General features: G+C 43.3%; 1 protein-coding gene across 2 annotated transcripts in view; it reads left to right on the forward strand.

The window, feature by feature from the left end:
• Positions 1 to 25,021, forward strand: part of Ipmk (inositol polyphosphate multikinase) — a 34,274-nt gene extending 9,253 nt beyond the window's left edge. Inside the window, exons 2-6 of one of the 2 annotated variants that reach the window (XM_051186890.1) lie at positions 6,047 to 6,132; positions 8,372 to 8,468; positions 13,705 to 13,880; positions 18,484 to 18,565; positions 22,055 to 25,021. In XM_051186890.1, the coding sequence (XP_051042847.1) occupies positions 6,047 to 6,132; positions 8,372 to 8,468; positions 13,705 to 13,880; positions 18,484 to 18,565; positions 22,055 to 22,668 (1,055 nt within the window). In that variant the 3' untranslated portion in view covers positions 22,669 to 25,021. The remainder of the gene's footprint in view (positions 1 to 6,046; positions 6,133 to 8,371; positions 8,469 to 13,704; positions 13,881 to 18,483; positions 18,566 to 22,054) is intronic. The other variant, XM_051186891.1, reaches the window with a different exon arrangement.
• The last annotated feature ends 648 nt before the right edge of the window (positions 25,022 to 25,669 follow it).

The following is a 25,669-nucleotide window of genomic DNA, read 5'->3' on the forward strand; positions in this document are numbered from 1 at the left end:
TGTGTTTTGAAAACCTAGATAAACTTTTGTGCCTGGAAAATTATTCTCATATATGTATTGTTGCCATATTAATTTTACCTTTTTGTTTTGTTTTGTTTTTGGTTTGTTTTTTAAAACAGGTCTCAACCCTATAGCTTAGGATGGCTTGGAACTCCTGTGTAGTCTATGTTGGCTTGGAGCTCATCCTGGCTTTTACCATTGTTTATTTTTCATTTTATTTCTATGAGGGTTTTTGTTTGTTTGTTTTGTTTTGTTTGCCTACTTTGTCTGTGTACCATTTGCATACATTTGTGCCTTTGGAGACTTGAAGAGGGTTTTCAGATCCCCTGGAACTGGACTTGTAGACTGTTGTGAATTATGATGTGATGATGTGGGTGCTTGGAATCGGACCTCGGTCCTTTGGAAGAGTAGCAAATGCTCTCCAGTCCCTTTACCGGGTATTTTTTTTTTTTAATTGCAACTATAGTTATTTACTTTTTAAACATGGATTGCCATGTAACTCAGGCTGGCTTTGAAGTCATTATGTGACCAGGTGACCTTGAACTCTGGGACCCTGGCAACCAGGCAATCAGTATACCTGTGGAGTTATATTCCCAGCCCTTGTGGTGGTGTTCATTTAAGATTATGGCCTATCTATATTTTGTTGGATTTTTTTTTTGTTTGTTTGTTTGGTTGGTTGGTTTTTTGTTGTTTTGCTTTTTTTTTTTTTTTCTTTTTCTTTCTTTCTTTCTTTTTTTTTTTTTTTTTTTGTTTTGTTTTGTTTTGTTTTTCAAGACTGGGTTTCTCTGTGGCTTTGGAGGCTATCCTGAAACTAGCTCTGTAGATCAGGCTGGTCTTGAACTGACAGAGATCCGCCTGCCTCTGCCTCCAAAAGGTGTGTGCCACCACCACCCATCTGTTTGTTGGAATGTTGAGGAATCAGTTACATGATTTCACATAGAGCAGGTCTCAACCTTCCTAAGACTTCTACTTTTTTTTAATACAGTTCCTCATGTTGTGGTGACCCCCACCCATAAAATTACTTTGTTGGTTCTTCATAACTGTAATTCTACCACTGTTATTAATCGGAATGAAAATATCTGATATGCAACCCCCAAGGAGTTGAGACACACAGGTTGAGAACTACTAATACAGAGAATTGACCATAGAGAACAGCATTTGGGAGGCTGACGCAGGAGGATCAAGGCTGGCATGGGGATGGACAGTAAGTTCTAAGTCATTCTGGGCTATACAGCCTCTTACCATAACCCTCTCAGACCCACCTCAAAACAAACAAAACAGCTGAGAAAGATACTATCTTATTTCCTGAGAAATTTGATGAGATTACTATTGTTCTTTTTGTTTGTTTGATTTTGTTGTGTTGGGAACAGTCACTAGGAGGCCATTTTGGCTGCCTTTGGATTTCTTTCTCTTCTGCCACCCACTCTCTTTGCCATGCTGAAGCTTAAACCGAAGGCTACATGCTTACAGGGAGATCTCTTTGTCAGCAGCCCCTGTCTCAGCCCTGGCCCCTAGATTTGTTTCACCCCTGGTCAGGTGTAATGATATGCATTTAAAAGAATTTGTTTGATGGAAGTTGTGGCTTTTGTTGATGGTAACATCATGAGCCTCCTCTTTTGTGTGTTCATTTATTCCTAAATAATAATAACTTACCTTCTTTTTCCTTGATCTGTTCATCAAGTTGCTTACCAGTTTTCTAGATCAGTCACTTTTGAGTTCATTGATTTTTTTTTTTGTTTGTTTGTTTTGTTTTGTTGTTATCCTCTGTTGTCCTTTTGACAGAACTTTAAGTATTAAGTATTTATGTGAAGCTAGCACATCCTCTTCTATTATAGTAAGCATGGCTCCATTTCCTGAATGATAGAAATATTTAATGCCTTCTTTTTACATTTATTAGTTTGGTGGTGGTAAGGGATGGGCAGGATGCCCGAGTAGAGTAACTTGTGGAATGTTTTCTCTTCCACCATGTGGTTTAGAGGGATTGCACTCATGTCCTTAGATTTGGCAGCAAAACTACACTTTTCACTGTGAGTTGCCCTGGGCAAACTGCTGTGTGTTGTGCTTTCTCTATCACTTAGAGTGCTTCCTCGTTTCTCCGGTGGTTTGGTCCATGTGTGATTACACTGGTGCTGTTTATTTCCTATTATTTGGTATTTCCACACATGTCTTGCTGTTGCTGCTGTGATTTGAGGGTATCCTGCAGGATTCAAATCCTTGTAAATTTGGGGCTTGGTAAATGGAGCCTTTACGTTCAAAGGGCTTGTGTGTTCTGCAGGATGTAGTTCTTTCTCCTGTCCTGTTTCCAGACGCTCTTGAATGTGCAGGGATTTTCTACCTCAGCTGGGACTGTAGTCACAAGGTGCAAGCTGGATGCAGCTTCTCTACTATATAAATTGGCCAATTTTTGGCTGTTCAGGATATATTTGGCATTGCAATGATTTTATATATATACAAATCATTGCAATGCCATCCCCACCAAATACCTAGAAAGTCTGTGGATTTGTTTATTGTTTCAGTTGTCTTTTTTGCTCCCTGTATCCTGAAGCTGTGTTAATTTGCACATCTGTAATTTTGTATCTTTAATAATTTTGTATTTTTAATAAACTGGCCTTGTCATTATGAAATGGCACATGCCTTTAAGCCCAGCTTTGAGTCCCAGGCCCGCAACAATCAAGTATACCTAGGGGAGGGTCAGGAACATGTGGGGCTCCACTCTGAGGCAGGGGCATTTGAGGGAAGATGGAGTAAAACAGCTGAGAGCAGTGATCCAGCTAGTCAGCCACACCAGGAACTAACACCTAGGGCCTGTTTCAAAGCCAGAAGGCTCAATGAGTCAGCAGCAGCTGCGTAACAAATTACCTAGGATGGTGCCTGAGATAAGCCAGTCGAAGAGCCAGGTTCTTCTGGATTCCACTCTCCTGAAGCATCTAATGTGTTCACACTCTTAGAAAGCAGAACAGTGGCTGACACAGGCTAGCAGCAATGACAGGCAAGTGTTCAGCAGGTATGGAGTTCTCAAAGATGAAGATGGCCAGAGCCCCAGACTGGGACAGGAGAACCCTTGAGCAGCTGTGACAGCCTGCTGTTGTGCAGATGCCAGGTTCAGGTACCAGCATTCCATTGGGTGGCTCCCAGCTATCTGGCCCTGCCTCACATGGATCCTTACATGTTCCTGTCACTCCCCTAGGTATACTTGATTATTGCTGGCCTGGGACTCAGAGCTGGGATAATGTCTTGTGCCAGCATGTGTGCCCCTTTCCCTTTTGTCATTATTACTTTTGTTTGTTTGTTTGTTTTGAGACCTCTTTGTAACCCTGGCTGTCCTGGAACCTGCAATGTAGACCAGGCTGGCCTAGGGCTCAGAGACCTGCTTGTCTCTGCTTCTCAAGTTTTGAGACTAAAGGTGTATACCACCACGTCCAACTTCCCTTTTATATTGAGAGAGGGTATTTATCAGTTACTCTGGCTGACCTACAACTTGTACGGTCCTTCCTCAGCCTTCCTTGGTATCACACTAGCTGCTGGCCTCTCTTAAAGTTCATGTTGCTCTTTTCTATGATAATTTGATCTACCACCCCTCCTCCAAAATTGTCCACATCTCATGTGCTGTTTTCCAATTCTGGAATTTCCTTGGGTTTTCTCAGACTTTGCACTTTTCTCTAATTTCTGTAGCATACCCAGGATTTTGTTGAACATGCTTGCTTCCTAATTATAATCATGTGGCCGTCGTGCGTCAGCTTTCTGTTGATTACACACCATTCTTCCTGTTCTTTAGTATGCCTCATAATTTGCTATTGTACATAGGGCATTCCTGCTTACAGAACACTGGAGAGAGGAGTGAATGGTTTGGTTTTACCTCCAAAGGGCCTGTCTTAGCAGAGCTCTGGAGAACCATGCTGCGAGTTGGTTAATGGCCGCCGTCCAAGCAACATGGAGCTTGCTGGTTGGGACTTTTAGCTTCTATCTCAGATGCCACGCTTCAGTTGGGCCTTGACTTCATTTACCTGGGACTGGGATTATGAAAACTTGGTTATTTGGTCGGACCCAGTGGTCTGTCCCTCTGGGGTTGTAGTCTTGGGTCCAGTCTGCTACCCCACACACCTTTAATCCCAGCACTCGGGAGGCAGAGGGAGGAGGATCTCTGTGGGTTCAAGGCCAGCCTGATCTATAAAGTAAATTCCAGGACAGTCAAGGTTATAACACAGAGAAACTATGTTTCAAAATATCAAAGAAAAGCAAACAACAATAACAAGAGTAGCTGTTACTTGCCAAAAGGCAGGATAGACAAAGTGGAGTATCTTATAAATTCTAAGTAGAATTATGTCCCAGTCATGGCTCTGTGAAATCCCAGTAGATAAAGATTTAAGATTTTGGGGCTGGAGAGATGGCTCAGACGTTATGAGATTTGCCTGCTCTTCCAGAGGTCCTGAGTTCAATTCCCAGCACCCAGCTCCCACATGGTGGCTCACGACCATCTGTAATGCGATCTGGTGCCCTCTTCTGGCCTGTAGAGATACATGTATCTCTTAAGATTTCAGTGTATAATGAGTGCTGGTACTAGCATGGATTGTGCCAGTGTTGGTATGTGTATGGGGATTTGGAAAAAGACTCCCTTGTTGCATGGGCAGATTATAGAAAGGCATCGGTGACCGCTCCAGGCTGGGACCTTGCACAGCTGTGCACACACAGTACATCAGAGCTGGGAAGATGAGAGAATTATAAAACATTGCCAAATATGAAATTCGTATATGGCTATTGTAAACACACATTTTTTTTCTTGTTTATAAAAATGGGCTGGATTTGTGTTACTGCTTTTGTTTTCTTTATTTAATCATAACATATCATAGAAAATCTATTACTGAGAAGTTTCCAGAAAAACCATGGGGCCATAAGAGAATCTCCCTAAGGGAGAATTGAAGATAATAAAGCTTAAGTGTGTGCTGGTTGAAAAGTTTTTGTATCCCAACAAGCTTCTCTGCCGATGCAGCAACCCAATCAGACTGAATCAGACCGAATTAAAAAAAAAAAAAAACCCACGTTTAATGAATACAACACTCCCTATGGCCTTCCAGCCTCCCCCCCCTCCCCCGCAAAGAGGAGATGGGAGAGACTGGAAAAGCCACAAGTCTGTTTTCTGGGAGGCAGTTGAAATACCCAGTGGGAGTGGTTCTGAGCATCTCTGTGGGAGGGGTCACCATTTGGTTGGCTCTCTGAGACACAGCAGGGTTTGGAGATAGGGGATGGGGCTGGGTGGAACTTCCACCATAACATCCCAGACTCTTTGGGTATATGGATGCCAGGGGCTGGGGTGAAGCTTCCACAGTAACACTGGTCTGTCTCTCTTTGTAACAAGTATTGAAAGTGTTGGTTGCCATCCTAAAGCCTTCATCCAGTAGCTAATGGAAGCAGAAGCAGACACTCACAGCCAAATACTGAGCTGAACTCCTGGAATCCAGTTGCAGAGACAAGAAGTGTTGAGCAAAGGGGTCTAGAGCAGGCTAGAGAAACCTATAGAAACTGTTGACCTAAACAAGGGGGAGCTCGTGGATCCCAGTCTTACAGCTAGGAAACCAGCATTGGACTGACCCAGACTCCGTGAATGTGGGTGTTAGTTAGGAGGACTGGGCAGTCTATGGGGCCTCTGGTATATATCCCTAGCATACAAATGGACTTTGGGAGCCCATCCCACATAGAGGGATACTCTATCAGCCTAGACACATGGGGGGGGGGAGGGTCTAGGCCCTGCTCCAACTGATATGACAGACTTTGAAGATCTCCCATGGAAGGCCTTACCCTCCCTGGGGAGCAGGGGGAGCATAGGGGAAGTAGGGGAGTGGGAAAGAACTGGTATTGACATGTAAAACAAGCTTGCTTCCAAATTTAGAGAGAAGAAAGTGTTGGTTGAGTGTTAAAACTTCAGCAACAAGTAACAGTAAGTCTTTACATGTATGAAAGCTTTTGGTCGGCTATTGCAGAAGCAAATGCTCCCTGAGAAGCAGGAGACTGTAAGCAAAGCACTGACTGTCATCTGATTTCTGTTATGCAGGCATACTCCAACACCCAGATGGTACAGTTCTGAAACAGCTACAGCCGCCGCCACGGGGCCCGAGAGAGCTGGAATTTTATACCATGGTAAGTGATGCAAGATGCTTTGTTGTTTTACGTGCTCTTCAGTTTTCTGCCGTGACTCAGAGTGGGAAACGTGTTTGATAGCATGCCCTGGGTCCCCATGTAACAGACAAGCCTCATGCTTTGTGGAAACGGTTTATCTCCCAGTGCTTCTGCTTCAGCCTATTATTTTCTGTTCTGTTTCACATCTTAATTTCTTATTCTGAGTCACTAACTTGATTTCAATCAACTGGTCGTGACCCACAATTTGAAAAACACTTAACAGAGAGTTTGTCACACTCAGAATTGCCAAGTTAGGGTTTTTATTGAAGCTTTTTAGAGGCTTGTTTGTTTTGCTTTGTGAGGCCGAATCTCACTGTTTTATCACAGTGCCTCAGCCTCCCCGGTGCTATGTGTCACCATGCCCTGCCTCTGAGTCTTCAAGGTTTCTCTGCACTGTGGGAGAAGGGCTTGTTTCTAATACCTAATTCGTCATATGACCCAGAATGAATTTTTAGTGTGTTCACAGTGTTCCCTGACCACCAGTTATTTCTTAACTTCAAAACATTTTAACCATGTGTTTCCACCTTGCCTGCCCACCAGCCACAGACATACATTTTCCCTATGTGTTTGCTGGCCTTTGTGTGCCTTCTCTTGGGTAATGCTTGGTCAAATGTTCCCCCCTTGCAGTTGAAGTGCATATAAAAAGTTCAGTTACATCCCTACAGTAGTACACTGTGAATATAAGCCCCTGACCAAACACCGGCTCGCTTGTAGGCACTCCTTGCCATTCTACAGTTGTTTTTACACTGTCTTGCTAGTAACCCTTCAAACACAAAGTCATAAATTTTGATGAGGCCCAGCTTATTTCTTCCGTTGCTGTTCTGAGAAAGGGTCTTATTGTATAGCTTAGGAATTTACTAAGAAGCCCGGGACAGCCTCAAGCTTGCAGCAGTCTTCCTCAGTTTCCCAAGTGTTGAGATTGCAGGTGTGCACCGCCACTCCCAACTCCAGTTGGTTTTGTTTGGGCTTTTATTGATTGCTCTGATTAAGAGCGCCTGAAGGTGCCTCCACCCTGCTGGGAGCTCCTCTCCCTCTGGTACTACTGTCTTCTGTCCTGTATTGTCTCTGACCCCCTAAAAGCTCTCCTCCACAAGAAGCGGGAGTTTAGGTAGCAAGCTGACTCACTAGGGCAGCCATAACAACGTAACACAAGTTGTTTGGCTTGAAATACAGAAGTGAAGTTCTGGCTTAGCCTCCTGGTCAGGCTGCACTCAGAGGAGTTTCTTCCATAGGCCTCTCCTTCTCCTGCCCATGGGCAGTTCCCTCAGATCTTCTTCTGTGGGTTTGTGTCCTAATGCACATCCTGAGAACACTCTCAGCATGATGAGCCCTGGTTTTAACCACAATGATCTTGTATGCTGTCTCCAGATGTGTTCACATCTGGGGCACTGGGGTTGGGCCACACCGGTATAGCAGCTCACAGCTCACCCTGTAAGTGAGCCATTCCCAAGAAGTACAGATTGTTTTCCCTCCAGAGGAATGGTGAGAGCCTGGCCGTGAAGACTGGAATTAGAGCTCTGTGTGCCAGCCTTGAGTTTAGCATGTGTGAGTGAAAGTTTACCGTAGTTTGATTCTCTTAACCTGTGTAGTGTGCTCACTCAAAATTATGTATCATTTAAGCGTATATTAAAGCTGGCCCTCAAAGTTTAAAATGAGTAAAGCTTGTCTCATAGATATAAAATAGATAATGTGTAAGATATTTAATTTAGCGAGAAAACCAGGCAAGTGTTACAGATGATTCCAGGGGGTTGGCAAGGTGGCTCAGCCAGTAAGGGAGCTTGTCTCTAAACCCAATAACCTGAGTTTGATTGGAGTCTACATGGTGGAAATAATTGATGTCCTTAAGTTGTCCTCTACACACACATACACAAACACACACTAAATGAACAAATATAAGAGATGCAAATGGAAATGGCTCAAAAGTTACCCGAGTGCCTCCTATACCCTAGAATTTACTTGCCTGTGTTCAGAGAATTGCGTTGAATTTGGCGTCAGTTATGTACAACTCACATAGTAGCAAATAGTTGAAAGATGTTGACAGGCAGGACTTAACACCAGGAGACTGTTGTGGACTGTCAGGATGGTGTGCTGTAAGTAGCTAGTTAATTTTACAAACCCATACAGGATGAATTGCAGGTCTGTTATGCTTGGTTTTCCTGAGGGGTCATGGAAACCTGACCAGCCCTTCACCTCTGTCCAGGTTTACGCTGCTGACTGTGCCGACACTGTTCTCCTGGAGCTGCGGAAACATCTGCCCAAATACTATGGCGTCTGGTCCCCTCCCACCGCACCAAACGGTAATGTGATTTAAGTACATGTCCTAGTTTAGTTCCAAGCTTGGCTTTACGAAGGGTCTGTGTAAAAGCTGTAAAACATGGAACTTCTCGTGTACTTTCCCTTCCTACCTTCACTAAACAAAACTCACTGGTGCTTTCACTTTTATCACCATTTTCTTGAATGACATGTTACACATTAACTGATAAATCTGCTACAATTTTGTGAGAACATCTTAGTACTGTACTAATTTACAAATGTCCGTTTCTTATCTAAAGAGTAAAACATTAAGAGCCCAGACAGAAGTGCCTGCCTGGCATAGCTTCTGTCTTCTGCCTTACTCCCAATCTGCAGGCCTTGACTTTCAGTCTTTTGAGAACCCCTGGGAAGAGCCACAGAGGAGAAATGAGATCCTGTGCATGTGTCTTGGAGTCTAGTTTTCTTCTGCTGTCTGTCTCACTTTCTGGTTTAAAGGACTTAGTCCCAAATATATGCAGATGTTTATGATTGAGAATAGCATTCTGAGTAATTACTCCACAGACCTTTAATTGTAACTGCCCGTGGGTCCTTTTTGTTTGTTTGTTTTTTTAATTTTTAAATTCTTTTGAAACTATGTCTCGATGTGTAGTTCTGGTTGGCCTGCCTCTGCTGCCTGGATACTGGGATTAAAGGCATGTGATATGCCGCTACATCCACAGGTCCTCATTCTCTGTATTCTGTCTAACACGTGGTTGTGAACTTCCCATTGTAGCATCTTTCCTTACCCCTCTGCTGGGAGCAGCACGAGTCAAGAATGCCATTCATGAGACTGGAGATGAAGCTTGGTTATCCAGGTCCTGGTGAACTGTGCTGACCACTGCTGCTTGATCCTGAGGGCAGTGTGGGTAGGGGTCTAGGTAGTGAGATACTTGGGTGAATAAGGTTTTTGGAGAGATGGCTCAGAGGTTAAGGGCACTGGCTTTTCTTGGATTTAGTTCCCAGCACCCACAAGGTGGCTCATAACCATCTAGAACTCCAGGGGCTCTGATACCTTTTCTGGTTTATCAGGCATCTGTACACCCTTGGTGCCTATACATATATGCAGATAAAACAGTCAAATTTGACACCAAGGCAGGAACTCACAGAGATCTACCTGCCTCTAGAGTGCTGGGAATAAAGGTGTGTGCCACCACTGCCTGATGTTTTTTTTGTTTTTTTGTTTTTTTGCTATGAATACAACATATTAGAAAGGAAATACAGCATCAGAAAAGCAGGTCTCACATCTGTTGCAATATTTTTCCTGTGTACGGTAGAAACTAATCCATAAGGCTTTCCGTAGCAGGATCAAAGCAGGGAGAAACCCGGTGCAGTTGGCAGCAGCTCAAGCAGGTGTGTCTGTGTGGGAAGGGAGGAAATTAGGAAGATCCCCATGATGGTTGGGCAGAGCACCTGCAAGGGCCTGCTTGAACCTGGCAGTCAGATTGCATTTTGCCGTCTTAGCTCTTTTCAGCTTGAGATAAAATCAATATGTAATAAATAGATGTTCTTGTTAATGTTTAACTGTGGGCCAAGGCTTAGGATTAGCTTCAGGGTGGAGGGCATCTATTATCAAGGGCCTGATTGAGTTGTGATTATGCCTTTTTATTTTGTGGTTATTATATTGTATTTGTCTTCCTGAGGAGGGGAAGGGTTCGCTCCAGGGAATCAACTTGCACTTATACTTATCCTGGATGCTGCAGTTCAACTTGCATGCATGGTGACCTTGCCGTTCAGTCCCAGTGCTCAGTGAGTACCATGTGGCACCAGGCACTGTTGTAGATAAAACATTATTTCTGTTCCTCTGGAGCAGCTCTGGAAGGCAAGGCTTAAATGCTGTTACCTGTGTGCCTCAGGGTGGTGCCTTGTCACTTGAGGCACGACACTCTGGACACATGGTCCAGACACAGAGTGTCGTTGGCACCCTGGACCATGATGCCTCTATTTCATGGTGGGTCTCTGCTGAACCCTAATCTGTACATCCCATTGAAGTACAGGGACATGCTAGATGGCACAGGCTAACACAGGACATGGTAGAGCTGACATTTGTTTCTGCATGTGCCCTTCCTTTCCCAACTAAAGGGATCACTCACTTCTCACAAAGGGGATTACATGTTGTGACATCAACTGAAGACCCAGAGAACTGTCACAAGTAGGTCTCCTCTGAATCCCAAGTGTCACATGTTTGCCTGTCCCAATAACTGTCTGTGGGCTGGGTTCCAGACTATGACAAGAGCACTTCTGAGGTCTGTATTGCTCCATGATGCACAGCAACTTTTTGTGACACGCCTTAGGCTGTATAGCGGGAGACCAGCCCCACATCTGTATTTCCTATATGCTAGGGATCTCTTCCTCCTTCCCTTCAGTCCACAGTTCATTAATGGTTGCGACCTACACATGAAAAACACCACTCTACTCTGAACCCAGAGGGACCTCCAGGAAAAGACAGTTTTTGTTACTGGTGTGCAGTTGCCTCAGAAGACAGTCCTATACCAGAATGCCTTTGATCTTTACAGAACTGAGTCCCAGACTGACCTACTTTGACTTGAGCTTTATTCTACTTATACCACTTAGAGAATTTGCTAGTGACATTTTTCAAAGTGAAAAACAGTATTCAGGTTTAAAGCCAAGACAACTGTGGGCCTAAGAGTCTGGCACTCAGGTTGTGGCCCACTTTCTTATTTCTCCCTTTTAAAAGCTTGTGTTAAGCTGCTCATGACACAGCCCCAGTTCTCTCCTAAGAACAGTTGTGTTCATTTCTTTTTGTGTTTTTTGGAACAAGCTCTTGCTCTGTACCCAGGGCTGGCCTGATAACTATGATGCTAGGCTGGTCTTCAGTCTACAGAGCTTCTGCTTCAGCCTCCTGAGTGCTGAGATGACAAGCATCTCCCTCCCCAGAGGCCTAGAACTCAGCATGCCTAAAGCAGATTTTGATGTTTAGTTTTTACAGCTTTGAAGAAAAGATACAACTGAAAATTGTTTTGGTTTTTCGAGATAAGGTTTTTCTGTGTAGCCCTGGCTGTCCTGGCACTCACTCTGTAGACCAGGCTGGCCTCTAACTCACAGAGATCCTGCTGCCTCTGCCTCCCAAATGCGGAGATTAAAGGTGTGGCCACCACTGCCTGGCCAAATGCGAATCTTAGTTGCAAAGTATTTCACCCTTGTAGTCTCAGCACTGGGAAGGGCTAAAATGGGGAGTGCTGTGGGTTCAAGGCCAGCCTAGGAAGACCCTGTCTCAAAATACCAAAAAAGAAAAAAGGGAGTGGGTTACCATTCTGATTTCTGTGTGTGTATGTGTGTGTGCATGTGCATATGTGTGTTTGGGTGCGTGTATATAAAATAGAGGCTAGGGAATGGAAAGAAAACACCCATGCAATCCTCAGAAGACCTTAATTCATTTTCATGTTGAATGCTAGTGATCTTGCTGTGATGTAATTCCAAGCATAGACACATGAGAACCCAGTAAATTAAAGAAACATGCACTTGGCTATTTGAGCTAAACACTAAGTAAAACCTTGCATTTGGGCCCTAGTTATTGAAGAAATCACTTAATCTTTTGTAGTGTAAGGCAGGCTGGGTCCACAGTGTCCAGTGCAGTTTTGTAGACATTCACTGAATGGGAGGAAAAGAAAGAACAACGTTGGGTTTGCAGGTCAATGTCTAAATTATCAAGAGACACACATTTGACACATGGAAAACAGCCTTCCATTGAGATGTGTGCAGGCCTCCCAGCTGACAGTACACACTCATACTCAGCCTTACCTCAGTCTGACTCCGATATCATCTCCAAGTTAATGATGATGTTGTTGCATTGCTAGGTATCTCCCATATTACGGTCCTTCGTCTTTACTATACTTGGGATGTGAGCCTTGTCTTTGATATTCTTCAACACTGTAGTGAGAGTGAAGCTATCCTTTCCCAGACTCTCCATCCTGTGGTTGTCTTTTCAAACACAGAAGCTTGGCTGTGTCCAGCTGAGATCTGTCCACCTGTCCTTTGCTATTTGGGTCTGTGCTGGTGCTATGTCCAGGCCTGTTGGCAAGGTGCCTGGGCAGCTTGCTTTCAGGTTCAGGCTCCAAGGTTGCTTGTAGTGCTCTTCCAGGCTGCTGTCCCATTGACCCAATGCTAACTTGCCTGCCATGCTTGATCAAGGGATGTTTACCTCTTTACCCCTCTTCCTCTGCAGAAGATTTAACCCAACAAGTCTGAGGGCTTTGACAATTTTGAAGGCCCAAGTTGTTCTCATTTGGTTCCACAGAAGCATCTTTGTTGTAATTTCAAAACTGTGCCAGTCTGGGTGGGACAGGAAAAAGGGACATCGTTAGTGCACAGGTGCCTTTTACTTGGTTTAGAGGAAATGCACACTTTTCCCAACTTAACTATGTACTATGTGTACACACATTTTGCATGCATGTGCATGTATAAATCACCACATACATGCAGCAGTCAGAGGACAACCTTGGGTCTCACCTTGTACCTTGTTTGGGACATGATCCCCTAATGGCTGCTGCATATGCCAGATGGCATTCCTGCAAGTTCCCAAGGATCTTACCTCTGCTTCCCATCTCTTTGTAGGAGGGCCTTGAACTATAGATTATTTGTTCAGCTTTGCGTGGGTCCTAGGGATGCTAACTCACCTCACTCCTGGTGCTTGTATGTGTCTACCCACACATTCATCTCCTCAGCCTGAGAACTAAAACATGAATCACGATCTCATTGAGAATTTTGTCAGGATTGTTCTCCTTAGAAAGAGGGAGAATTATTTCTCTTCTTTTTCTCCTTGCACCTGGGTAGTTTTAAAGAAGGGGTCTTTGTGGTGTGACAGCAAGTTTTCTGTGGGCAGGTGTGTGCAGGGCGCTGAGGTGAGTGACAGAGCAACAATGCATTTGAAAGTAGCAATGGGGAATTTGGTGGTGTCAGTTGGATTCAGTCCCCAGTTTACTGATGTTAAACAAAGAACAAGATTCTTAAATACTAAGAAATCTCTTTCTGAGCCCAGATGGCATTACTGTTCATGGGGGATGGTGTTCCCATAGCTTTTTAATGCTGCACACTCACTTTGCTACTGTGACATCTGCGGTCACACATGGGAGGAATTTCTCTGATGTTTATGCTTGTTAACGAATCTGTGGACTCCAGATTTACCTTAAGTCTTTTCTCCTCCAGCATTTCCTCTTCTCTCTTCTCTGGAGGTTATCTGAGTGACATGATGGCCTTTCGTTAATTAAGGTTTTTCTCTGACAGCAGATGTATACCTAAAACTGGAAGATGTGACCCATAAGTTTAATAAGCCCTGCATCATGGATGTGAAGATAGGACGGAAGAGCTACGACCCTTTTGCCTCATCAGAGAAAATCCAGCAGCAGGTCAGCAAGTACCCTCTGATGGAGGAGATCGGGTTCCTGGTGCTCGGCATGAGGGTAAGAGTGGTGTTGGTGAGGTGTGCGTGTTTCCCTTACATACCACTCACTCCATGGGGCTGCAGGTGCTATCCCAGCTCGGTGCCCTGTGCAGTTGGGTTGTCCATGACGTGTGTGAGCTACGAGGGCAGGACTTAACTGTTGCTCACTGGTCTGTGGTCAGTGGCTGGTCCTGACGCCTAGTAAGTAATTAATATATAGTGACCAGGCCCTAACAGGCTGGTAATTTTGTTTTAAAGAAGTTTTATGTCTAAGTGCACAATAAATGCTAAAAGCTACATATTTATTGTAGCTTCCCTATAAAAAAATAACTATTTTATACTTTTGGGGTTTTTCTTTTTCTTTTTTTTTTGGACGCAGGTTATCACTGCAGCTCTAACTGTTTGGTAACTTGCTTTGTAGACCAGGTTGGGCTTGAACTTAGAGATTCACTTGCCTCTGCCTCCCAAGTGCTATGGAAAAAAAGAACTGTTTTATAAATAGAAAAAAAAAACCCACATTATTTCATATTTTTATTTAAATAGTTTTTTATTTGCACAGAGTTCTATGAATTAACATTTAAATTTTTTTATTTTAGCCAGGCGGTGGTAGTGCACGCCTTTGATCCCAGGAAAGGCAGGTGGATTTCTGTGAGTTCAAGGCCAGCCTGGTCTGCAGGACAAGTTCCAGGACAGCCATAGCTGTTACACAGAGAAACCTTGTCGCGAAAAACCCAAATAAAATACTTTTTTTTATTTTCACTGACACATAAGACAGATATTTGTTTTGATATGTGTACATACTGTTCACCTCAGGATAGACGTAGGGTTGGTGTCATCTGGTGACTGGGGCTGCTTGGGTCTCTCATGGTCTGGCCCTTTGTCCATGTGCCATCTGGTAGAAGGTTGACTTGAGCATCCATGCCCTGGGGTTATAATCTGAGGAGCCAGCGCAGGGGCCTCAGAGGCAGGAACAGCTTGTGTCATTTAGTTGGGCTGTCATGTGATTGCTCTCGACCTCTGATGTCACAACACAAGTAAATACCAGAATGCATGTGATAGGAAGGAAGGATTGCTGAAACCATTTTGTAGACGTCACTATGTCTGGGAAGTAATGTGGCATGTGGTCCTCCAAACCAATAGTGTGTCTAGATGTGCCTGGTGATTGCAGCTTGCAACATGGTCAAGTGAACGATGATCTTCCTTTCAGGCGTTGGTAGGAAGCTTTGTGGGAGATTGCTAACGTGCCAGCAATGACAGCAAAGTACATCCCATGCTGGACTTGATAACTTGATCAGTAAAGTAAAGGAATTGTTGAAGCAGGTTTTCATTTAACTATAATAAGCCGGGCATTGGTGGTCCACGCCTTTAAACCCAGCACTCAGGAGTTTGAGGCAGGCCGATCTCTGTGAGTTCGAGACCAGCCTGGTCTTCCGAGCTAGTTCCAGGACAGCCTCCCAGCCTCCAAAACCAGAGAAACCCTGTCTTTAAAAAAAGAAAAAAAAAAACTATAATAAACATGAGTGCATAAAAAAAAGACAAAAGGGGGCCAGTAGAATGGCCCATTGGGCAGAAGAGCTTTCTGTGAAAACTTGACAACTTGTATGGCCCCAGGAATCACGTAAGGCAAAAGAGGGAGCCAACTCCACAAACCTCTCGCCTTACTCCTCACATGTTCTGCAGTCTTCTGACCTTCTCTTAGGACGGGGTTTCCAGCTTAAAGGGAGCTCTCCCCATGAGCCCTGGCTTTCCTTCCCTCCCAGCTCTCAAACCTCTTCAACCTCTGCCTATTCATTGTGGGCTTTTGCTCTTGTTTGTTGTAAGAAACCCCATGTTTACTATGCTGGGTGGGTTGTTGAGTTGCAGATTGAGCCATCTCCCCATAAAAACCAAAGCAGTCTTTTTCCTGTGTAATTTTGTTGCCATAACATAGCTCTCAGTCACAAAAAGCTGTGTCTTGCTCTTTTCCCTGTTTAACATATCCTGGGATCTCAGTGGCTCATAATATCATACCATAATGGAGCATGCTCCTTTTGATGGCTCCATGATTGTTTCCAGGCTTTGCTCTCACCCACCATGTCACCGTGAGCCATGGGTCTGCCTCTTTCTACCACTGTGCAGTGTGTCCTGGCACAAGTCTGTGAGGTGGAGTGCTGGCTTATATGAGCCTACAGCTTTTGATGGCTAAGGCAGTCTTCAGCCAGGGAACTTTGCTCCTGGCCAGGCATTTGGCAATGTCTTAGACCCTGTGGTTCTCAAGTTTCCTAAAGCTGTGACTCTGTAATACAGTTGGTCATGTTGTGGTGACCCCCCAACCATAACATTATTTTCATTGATACTCCTTTTTTTGTTGTTCTTTTTTGAGACAGGGTTTCTCTGTGTAGCCCTGGCTATGTAGATCAGGCTGACCTCCGCCACCCAAGTGCTGAGATAAAGGCCTGTGCCGCCATAGCTAGGCTTTCATGGATACTTACTTCTAACTAGTTTTGCTACTGTTATGAATTATAGAGTAAATGTCTGTGTTTTCTCATGGTCTTGGGTGAACTCTGTGAAAGGCTTGTTTGACTTCAAAGGGGTCACAACCCGCGGTTGAGATTAATTGCTTAGATGGCTTTGCTGGTTAGAATTTGGGGCAGGAACTCTGCTTTGGTAAGAATGAGGGCTGTGTGGTTTCTGTGAAGTCTCTTGAAGTGGGATCATGCAGTGTGTTCACAGACAAATTTCACAGAGATTTCCTCTACTTGTATTTAGATTTCTTCAGTGTAGAAATGCTGTACTCTATGGCATGAAGATTTCTGTATCAGTCAGTTCCTCAGGGTTAGTCTTTGATCTTTAAAGAGAGGACATTGGTTTTATTTATTATTATGATTTTGTGTATTTTGATCTTTGTTGTGTTTGGGATTTATTTGTAGCATCTTTTTTTCCTAGTTATATTGACACCACTTAATGAATGGTCCATTTTTTTATAGTGAGCCAAGTTTTTGTTATATACTAAAGTCTCACATGTACTTGATTCAAAATATGTTCTGCTATCAGATAATATACTATGGTTAGTCCTACTTTTTAAAGCCTTGGTTTCCCTAGTTCTTCTTCTTGTACTGTATAAATATTCCCCCTTTTTATCCTCTGTTCAGAGGATCTTCCCTATGCTGCCTAGGCCGATGTAACACTCCTGGGTTGAAACAAACCGGTTGCTAGGGCCTCCAGGCACGAACCTGTACCCCATTCTCTGTGAGCTTTAGAATTAGTGTATATGGTTTAAAAATGGTTGTACTGCAATTGTGTTTTAATTGAAGATTGTCTTTAGTATAGTCACACTTTTGGTATTGCATTGTCTTGGAGGTGTGTGTTTGCTTCTGTTGCATTTTCTAGCCAATCAAACTATGTGTATGTGGGGGAGGGTAGGTGCACATAAGGACAGGTCCCTGGCTTCTGACCCTGGAGCTGAAGTTACAGGACTGTATGAGCCACCCACCCAATTAATTTGGGTGCTGGGAATTGAATACTGGTCCACTGCAAGAGCACTACAAGCTTTTATTAATTATTATTATTTCCCTTTCTCTCAGGCAAGGTCTTTGTACATAGCTCTGGCTGTACTAGAATTCACTATGTAGAGCATGCTGGCCTTGAACTCACAGAGATCTTCCTTCATCTGCCTCCTGAGTGCTGGGATTGATTACAGATGCGCTTCAAGCTGTTAAGGGCTGAACCAAGTCTTAAGCTCATTGCTTTTTCTCATCCATTTGCATTTGTTAATGACTCTAGGATAATCTTTTTTTTTTTTTTTTTCATTTTATTTGTATTTATTTATTTGGTTTTTCAAGACAGGGTTTCTCCATGTAGCCCTGGCTGCCCTGGAACTCTTCTGTAGACCAGGCTGGCTTGGAACTCAGAGATCTTCCTGCCTCTGTCTCCCCTAAACTGGGATTAAAGGTATGCACCACCACCTGGCCACCAGACTCTAGAATAATTTTAGCTGTAAGTAATGATTAAAGACATTGTAGCAAAAATGCTTTTTTGGGAAGCCTTTGTTTTGGTTTTGAAGATGCCATCTCTTAAAGTGTCATTTTTGCTGTGTGGATTAACTCACCTTGAACTTCTGATCCCCTTGATACCAAGTGCTGATTAGTACAGGCCTGTGCAACCACACCTGCTTTTATTGGGGCTGGAGAATGAACCCAGGGCCATTGGCATGCTGGGAAAGTACCACTGAGTTGTATCCCAGCTCCTCTCCACTTCAGCTTCTTTTTTTGTGCAATTTCATGCAGTCCATTGCTTTAAACATGTTGTGTAGCCAAGGATGACCTTGAACTTCTGACCTTTTGCTTCTCCTTCCCCAAACTTGCAATTTTAGGAAATGCTTTCACCTTGGCCCTGTAAATTTGTCATCAATTCTGATGAGTTGAAAAAGATAATTCTGTCATATTAAAAATCCATGTTACACTTAGCAGCTTCTCAGAAGTGGGGCTCCTGAATGCTAGGTGCTGTTTTAGCCCCTGCTCATGTGGCAGTATGAGTCTCTTCATATCTGCATGAGGGATAGTGTAACTAGCCTGAAATCACCTGGCATGGCCAAGGGCACCCGTATTAGTGTTTGAATGCTCATTGCTCTTTTATCTTGACAGGTTTATCATGTTCACTCTGACAGCTACGAGACACAGAACCAGCACTATGGAAGAAACTTAACAAAAGAGACCTTAAAGGAAGGTGAGCGCCAAAAGTGAACGCTTCCCTATTGCAGTTAGCAAGATGCTTCTAATCGCATTTGTTTCAATTCTCCTGTGGAATAACGGTTCGACTCGTAAACTTAAAAAAAGTAACCTAAATAGACAGAAGTAGGTTTACCATTATCCCTGAACCCTAATATATGCAAATGTGAGTTGTGAGTGCACCCCTTCCTTTTATGCTTCCTTTAGTATCGTACTAGGAAGCTTGCTAGCCCGCTTGCTTCCTACTGCTGAGATAAAATCTCTAAGGCAACCCATCCAGGAAGAAGCCTTTATTCTGGTTCGGTTTTCAGTGTGTTATGTGGTATCTTTGCTTTGGACACATTACTGAAGGAGCCATGAGGAGCAAATTGGTGACCAGGAGGCAGGGAGGCCCCAATGACCCACAGGTCTTAAGGCCTGGACTTAAGAGTGGTTTGTGTATCTACCAAGACTGCACTGGGGGAAACTATATTTCTTTTGAGAGCAGTTATCAGCTGGAGATAGCTTCTGTGTTAGGGATGGGGGCTTGTGTCCACTTCCCCTCTCAGTGCCAAAAGCCCCATCAGGCTCTGTGTGTGCTGCCGTGGTCCTGCTGTGTTTAGAAGGCCTTGTTTCTTTGTGTCTTCTATCCCCACTGACACTTACAATCTTTCCTCCTCCTCTTGTGCAGAGTTCCCTGGTACATGAGGGGAGGGAATTGATGGAGAGTACCATTTAGGACTGAGTGTTTCTAGGTCTTTCACTCTCTTCACATTGTCTGACTGTGGGTGTCTGTATTTGGTCCCATCTACTGCAGGAAAAAGCTCTGATGATAGCTGAGCAAGACACTGATACATGGGTATAGCAGAATGGCATTAGGTACTATTTTATTGGCCCAGTTCTTTAGCAGAACAGTAGTATTTGGTTTTCCCTTACATTCCTGGCCTATCTAGTGTTTGGTTCCTGGTCACCTGATCAGTGTTGGGGATGGGTTCCTTTGCATGGAGTGGACCTTAACTCAATCAGATATTAGCTGGTTACTCCCATAATCTTTGTGCCACTATTGCACTAGTGCATCTTGAAGGTAGGCCAGTGTAGTAGATAGAAGGGTCTGTAGCTGGGTTGGTGTTTACCTTTCTCCTTTGGTAGTATGCAGCGTACCTCCCCATACCCTGAACACTAGTCATTAGGGGTGAAGGCTCTAGGTAGGGACCAGTCAACTTCCTCATGTTCAGTGAGTTGTATATGTACTTCAGCAATAGGGTCTTACCACCAGTTTGTGGGTAGCAACCAATGGCCTTGGTAACAGCCTGGGTTGCTTGGGGGTTCTTATGGAGTTCCCTTCGGTCAACAACTCAATTAGATGTAATCCATTTCTACAATGGGATGCTTCATTTGGTGTCCATCTAGGGCTCCATCTCCCCATTACTTGGTGATTCCATTTAGATCATCTTCATGATATGTTTATATTTTAGGACCTTTCCACTGTATTAGGTTTCCACACAACCCTTCAAATGGCTCTTCATTTTAGCTGTCCCTTCCCATAGCTCCTATCTTACTCCCTTCTGTTCCCTTCACCTTGTCTTAGTCTGTGTTCTGTTGCTGTGAAGAGACACCATGACCATGGCAACTCTTATCAAGAAAAGCATTTAGGTGGGGCTTGCTAACAGTTTCTGAGGTTTGGCCCTTGAACATCAGGATGGGGAGCATGGCAGCATGCAGGCGGACACGGTAGCTGAGATTCCCACTTCCAGATCTGAAGGTAGTAGGAAGAGAATGCCATGGGGACTGGCTTGGGCTCTTGAAACCTCAAAGCCCACCCACAGTGACATACTTCCTACAACAAGGCCACACCAACTCTAACAAGGTACCACCTCCCAATCTTTCCAATTAGTGCCACTCCCTAGTAACCAAACATTCAATTCTGTAAACCTATGGGAACCATTCCCATTCAAACACTACATTTCCTGTCCCTAACTATTCTATTTCCCCTCCCCGGGGTGACCCGACCTCCTTCCTAGTCCCTTACTGTATGCCTAACCTCTGTGATTATATGGATTGCAGCCTGCTTATTGAAGACTTAAACAGCTAACATCCACATATAAATGAATGCATACCATTTGTCTTTTGGGGGTCTGGGTAACCTCACTGAGGATGATTATTTTCTTTTTTTTTTTATTTATTTACTTGCAAATTTAATGATTTTATTTTATTTTAATAGCTGAGTAATACCCAACTTTGTAATTTACCACATTTTCTTTATCCATTCATCTGTTGACAGACCTCTAGTTTGTTTCCAATTTCTGGTTGTTAAGAATAGAGCAGAATGAACATGGTTGAGCAAGTGACTCTAGCATGCTTTTGGGTATATGCCCAAGAGTAGTATAGCTGGATCTTGGGGTAGATTAACTCCCAGCTTCCTGAGGAAACACCACACTGATTTCCACTGGCTGTACAAGCTTGCACTACACTCCCACCAGCAATGAATGAGTGTTACTCTTCTCACATCCTTGACAGCATGAGCTGTCACTTGTTTTATTGATCTTGGCATTTTGACTGGTTTAGGATGAAAGTATTTTTGATTTGCATTTCCTTGATGATTGACTTCATTTCTTAACAGTTTGTGTCTCATAGTGGAGAAATACATTACATAAAAGCAAGTTGCCTAACCAGTACATTCCCAAGTATGATTAAATATTACATTGTAGCTTTACTTCTTTAAGACTTATTTTTATTTTATATGTATGGATTCCCCCACCCACCCGACCCCCCAGTATATATGTATGTTCACCTTGTACATACCTGCATGGTGCCCATGAAGGCCAAAAGAAGGATCAAATCCCTTGGGACTGGAGTTAGAGATGGTTGTGAGTCCCGTGTGGGTACAGGGACATGAACCTGAGTCCTCTGGAAGAGAGTCCAGTGCTTAATGCTCAACCATTTGTTCAGCCCATTAAGGTGTGGTTTAAAAAGAGGGCTAATAACCCCCCCCCCATTTCCTCTCTCAGTTCCTCTCTCCGTTCCTCTCTTCTTTTCCAGTGTACACTGGGCAGGTGCTCAATCAATATGCATCACTAGCCATCTTCTTGCTTTTTTTAATTTTGATTGATGGACTCACCAAGTTCCCTGCTCTGGCCTGTGCTCATAGCGGCCCAGCAGGCCTTGACCATGTAGTCTTCCTGCCTCTCATGGCTGGCAGAGGGCTGCACCCCAAGCCTTGGATTCCTTCTCAATACTAATTAATACCATTTACAGCAAGAACTAAACCACCTGTCTACCTGCAACGAATGCTTGTCTTTATAGGAATTTTGCTTTAATATTGGTGTATTGGTGTCATTTAAGTAATTTTATTGTCTGTGGTTACTACATGTCACCCACTCACTGAGGAATTAATGATTTGATTAGCTTGAAGGCAAGGGGTGGCAGAATGAAGACTTATCTGCTATGAGCTCCCTCTTCAAGTGGCCGCTTGCACAGTTTGACCCTAACTGATGTATCTCGTTTACAGGTGTCTCCAAGTTTTTCCACAATGGCTTCTGTTTAAGAAAAGACGCGATTGCGGCCAGTATTCAGAAGGTTGAGAAGATTCTTCAATGGTTTGAAAGTCAGAAGCAGCTTAACTTTTATGCAAGCTCATTACTGTTTGTTTATGAAGGTTCATCTCAGCCAGCTACTACAAAATCAAATGATAGAACTTTGGCGGGGAAGTTTCTCTCCAAAGGCCACCTGTCGGACGCAGACGCACTGGAGTGCAATAACAACTTTCACCTGTTCGGCTCCCCGGCCAATGGGACGTCAGTAGGCAAAAGCTTATCCAAGGTGTACGCGAGACACAGGAAGCTGTACTCCAAAAAGCACCACAGTCAAACTTCATTGAAAGTCGAGACTCTGGAGCAAGACAATGGGTGGAAAAGCATGTCCCAGGAACATTTAAACGGAAACGTACTTTCCCAACTGGAAAAGGTGTTCTACCACCTTCCCGCGGGTCGTCAGGAGATCACAGAAGCAGAAGTGAGGATGATAGACTTTGCTCATGTGTTCCCTAGCAACACAGTAGATGAGGGCTATGTTTACGGTCTGAAGCATTTGATTGCTGTACTTCGGAGTATTTTAGACAGTTGAGCGTCACTGCAGTCTATGAATGAGTGGGCCAATCACCGTGGAGAGCATTAGCTGTGTACCTGTAACGCTCTGTAAAAAGTTTGTATTGTGAGTCAACGTTTTATTTGTCTTTATACTTTTGGTAGAAGGTTAACTTTTTTATATTCTTACTCAGGAATACTAATTTGCTCATTAGAAAACTATGAAGAATAAAGAAACAGGAATGTCGAGCAGGGAATTATGTGGGACAGGGAGTAAACAGCTGTAACACTTTCACAAAGTGCAAACCATTACTCAGTCATTCAGAGTTCCCATAGCTTTGTGTAAGCCAGTCAGTCACCATGGAATCTCTGTCCACCCAGCCTTGCCGGTGAGCCGTATGTAAACTATGACGTTGTCAGACCACCTTAAGATCTGGAAAGTGCTTCTTGTTTTCTTCAGGACCAGTGTGCCCGAGGCTCCCTAGAACCGGAAAACATTTTAGACAGAGACAAGGCAGTGTGGACTCCATGTTAAAGAGCAGAGAGCAGCGGATAAAAGGTGCTTACATGGGCACGTTCCACCAGCAGGGTCCCCGAAGTTCCTTCTCCGTGCTCCCTGCCACCCTTCATGGGAAGGGTGAGTGAGGCACATGGCTTGCCACAGCAGCAACAGTTTTGGAATTAAGAGCACAAATTTTTCCTCGCTAGGGTCCAGAGAAGAGAGATTGATTATTTGTAAAGGACAAATTACTTTTTTTCTCTCTCTCTCAAGGATTTTATTTATGGAAAAAGTCTTAATTTACTCTGTTGTGAAAAGTGTCATAAAGGGCGATGCTTTTTGTCACCAATTTGGCTTCAGAGAGGTGGATGGTGGAGACTTGATTTTATTTCTTCTTTAAATTATTTTTGAGAGTCTTTCCGTTAAAAAAAAAATCCATTTAAAAAAAAAAAAAAACGTATCCCCATTTACTATCAGGCCTTAGCATAAATGCATTTCTCAGAATTTGGTTAGGCAGTGCCGGAATGCCATGCCTGCCTGGCATAGAACAGAACCTTGCCTAGATTTCACCCCTGTAGCATCTAACAGAGAAATCATAGTTTAATTTCACTCAGAGCAAGGGCAGGCAACTTGAAAAAAAAAATAGATGTATAGTGTTATGTTTATTTTACACCCACCACCTTTTTCAAATTGGCTAGTTATTTATTGATAAAATATTTTAAAAATTGAATTAAATTTGCAAATCCTTTTGCTGTCAGGTCAATGCTATAATTGCTTGCACTTTGACTCACTGATGTTTTAAAATAATTGAACAGCTTGTTGTATCTGGAAAATATTTTTGAATTATGACTTGACCTTTTTTTTTTTAAATCCCTTTTTCATTCAGAATTACAAATAAAACTGTTATGCCCTTGAACCATTTTCTTTAATGTGGAGGGAATTTTAAGTTTATCTCACTTAGCTTACCCCATCGAAGGGTAGATTTCAAATGCCTACACCCAAACATGAACCCTACATAACTGGGTCATTAGCCAGAGTGACTCGGGCATGTGCAGAAGTTTTCCTGGTTTTCACTTGGGGGGGCACAGTAAATGTTCTCCATAAGGACTTAATGTTCTCTGCCCAAGTGTGTGCTGGCTATAGATGTTTTTTTTTCTTTCATTTTGTGGGAGTGAGATTCAAGCATAATTATTAGAGAACTTTGAGTCTTACCTTTTCCTTACGGTGTGATTCAGTATCTCTCAAGCTCAACTGGGGAACACTATTTGACTCTTAAGGGGCAGTTTGGGATGGTATCAGGCTATGTACCATGAATAAGTCAGCTCAAGTATACAAAGCCTCGGGCACACTTCAGCTCAGTGAAGTCTTCATCTACAGCTATTTCAAACATTTTGAAAGCCAGCATCCTGCCTTTCTGAAGACTAGGTTTTGTCTGAATAAAACAGGAAGTAATTCTTATCTCTGCTTTTCAGGGAAGGGATTAACATTCATTTCTTCTTGTTTACATTTTACCACTGTTGCCCACTTTATGTTATTTTTTGATTATGCTTTTTGATGATGTGATTAATGTGTTTATGTAACCAACCTGTGGCGTTTTCTAGTCTGTCCTGTCTTATAAAATGATGCTGAGATTTGCCACTTTGGGGACGAGGCATCCATCACCTAGCCAAGCATATGTGAACACACAGATACTTAAGAACTAAGCAAATGAGAAGGTGATTTGGACTGATGAGAATGCTAGCCCCTCCCCACCCAACATGATTTTAGTGTATTTCTTATGGGATGCACTCATGGAAAGTACTTTTAAGAAATTGTGGATGTGAATATGTTTCTCAAATAAAAGTTTAAATTGTAAAATAGTTTTATAATAAAGTATTTACATTAATTATTTTAATATGGATGGAAGTTGCATATATTATAATTGTTGCTAAATCTTTAAATAGTCTTTCAAGAGTGTTTTGAAAATGTGTGTAAGTGGCTCTGACAGTCAGGGTGTTAAATTAGGATGGGATGCTTTGCTTTGTATGCCTGAAAGGGCTTGTGCACTCTTACTGCCCACACTACATACAGGCTGCTCAACTGAGTAAGAACTATTTTCTGAATGGTGATGTCCTGTAATTCAGTGGTTGAGATGCTCTATGGCGATGCTCTACCCATCGGGAACATTTGGGGGGAAATGAATTTCCATAATTTAGTTGCAATTCTCTCTCTCTCTCTCTCTCTTTCTAGGTTTTTGTTTTATGAGACAGGGTTTCTCTGTATTGCTTTAGAGCCTGTCCTGGAACTTGCTCTGTAGACCAGGCTGGCCTTGAATTCACAGAGATCCTCCTGCCTCTCTTCCTCCTGAGTGCTGGGATTAAAGGCATGTGCCACCAACGCCGGACTATTTTGCCATTGTTTTTGAATTTGGAATGTGTAGGCAGGGAGGAGGACTAAACTGAGAAATGACAGGCACTGAGGCTGTCCTCTGAATGCCGAATGTTAGTACCACTCCACTTGAGGTCTAATCTTGGTAACAGTCTAACATTCAAACTTGCTTTGT

The sequence above is a fragment of the Phodopus roborovskii genome, unplaced genomic scaffold (assembly GCF_943737965.1).
Source record: "Phodopus roborovskii unplaced genomic scaffold, PHOROB, whole genome shotgun sequence".
NCBI classification, from domain to species: Eukaryota; Metazoa; Chordata; class Mammalia; order Rodentia; family Cricetidae; genus Phodopus; species Phodopus roborovskii.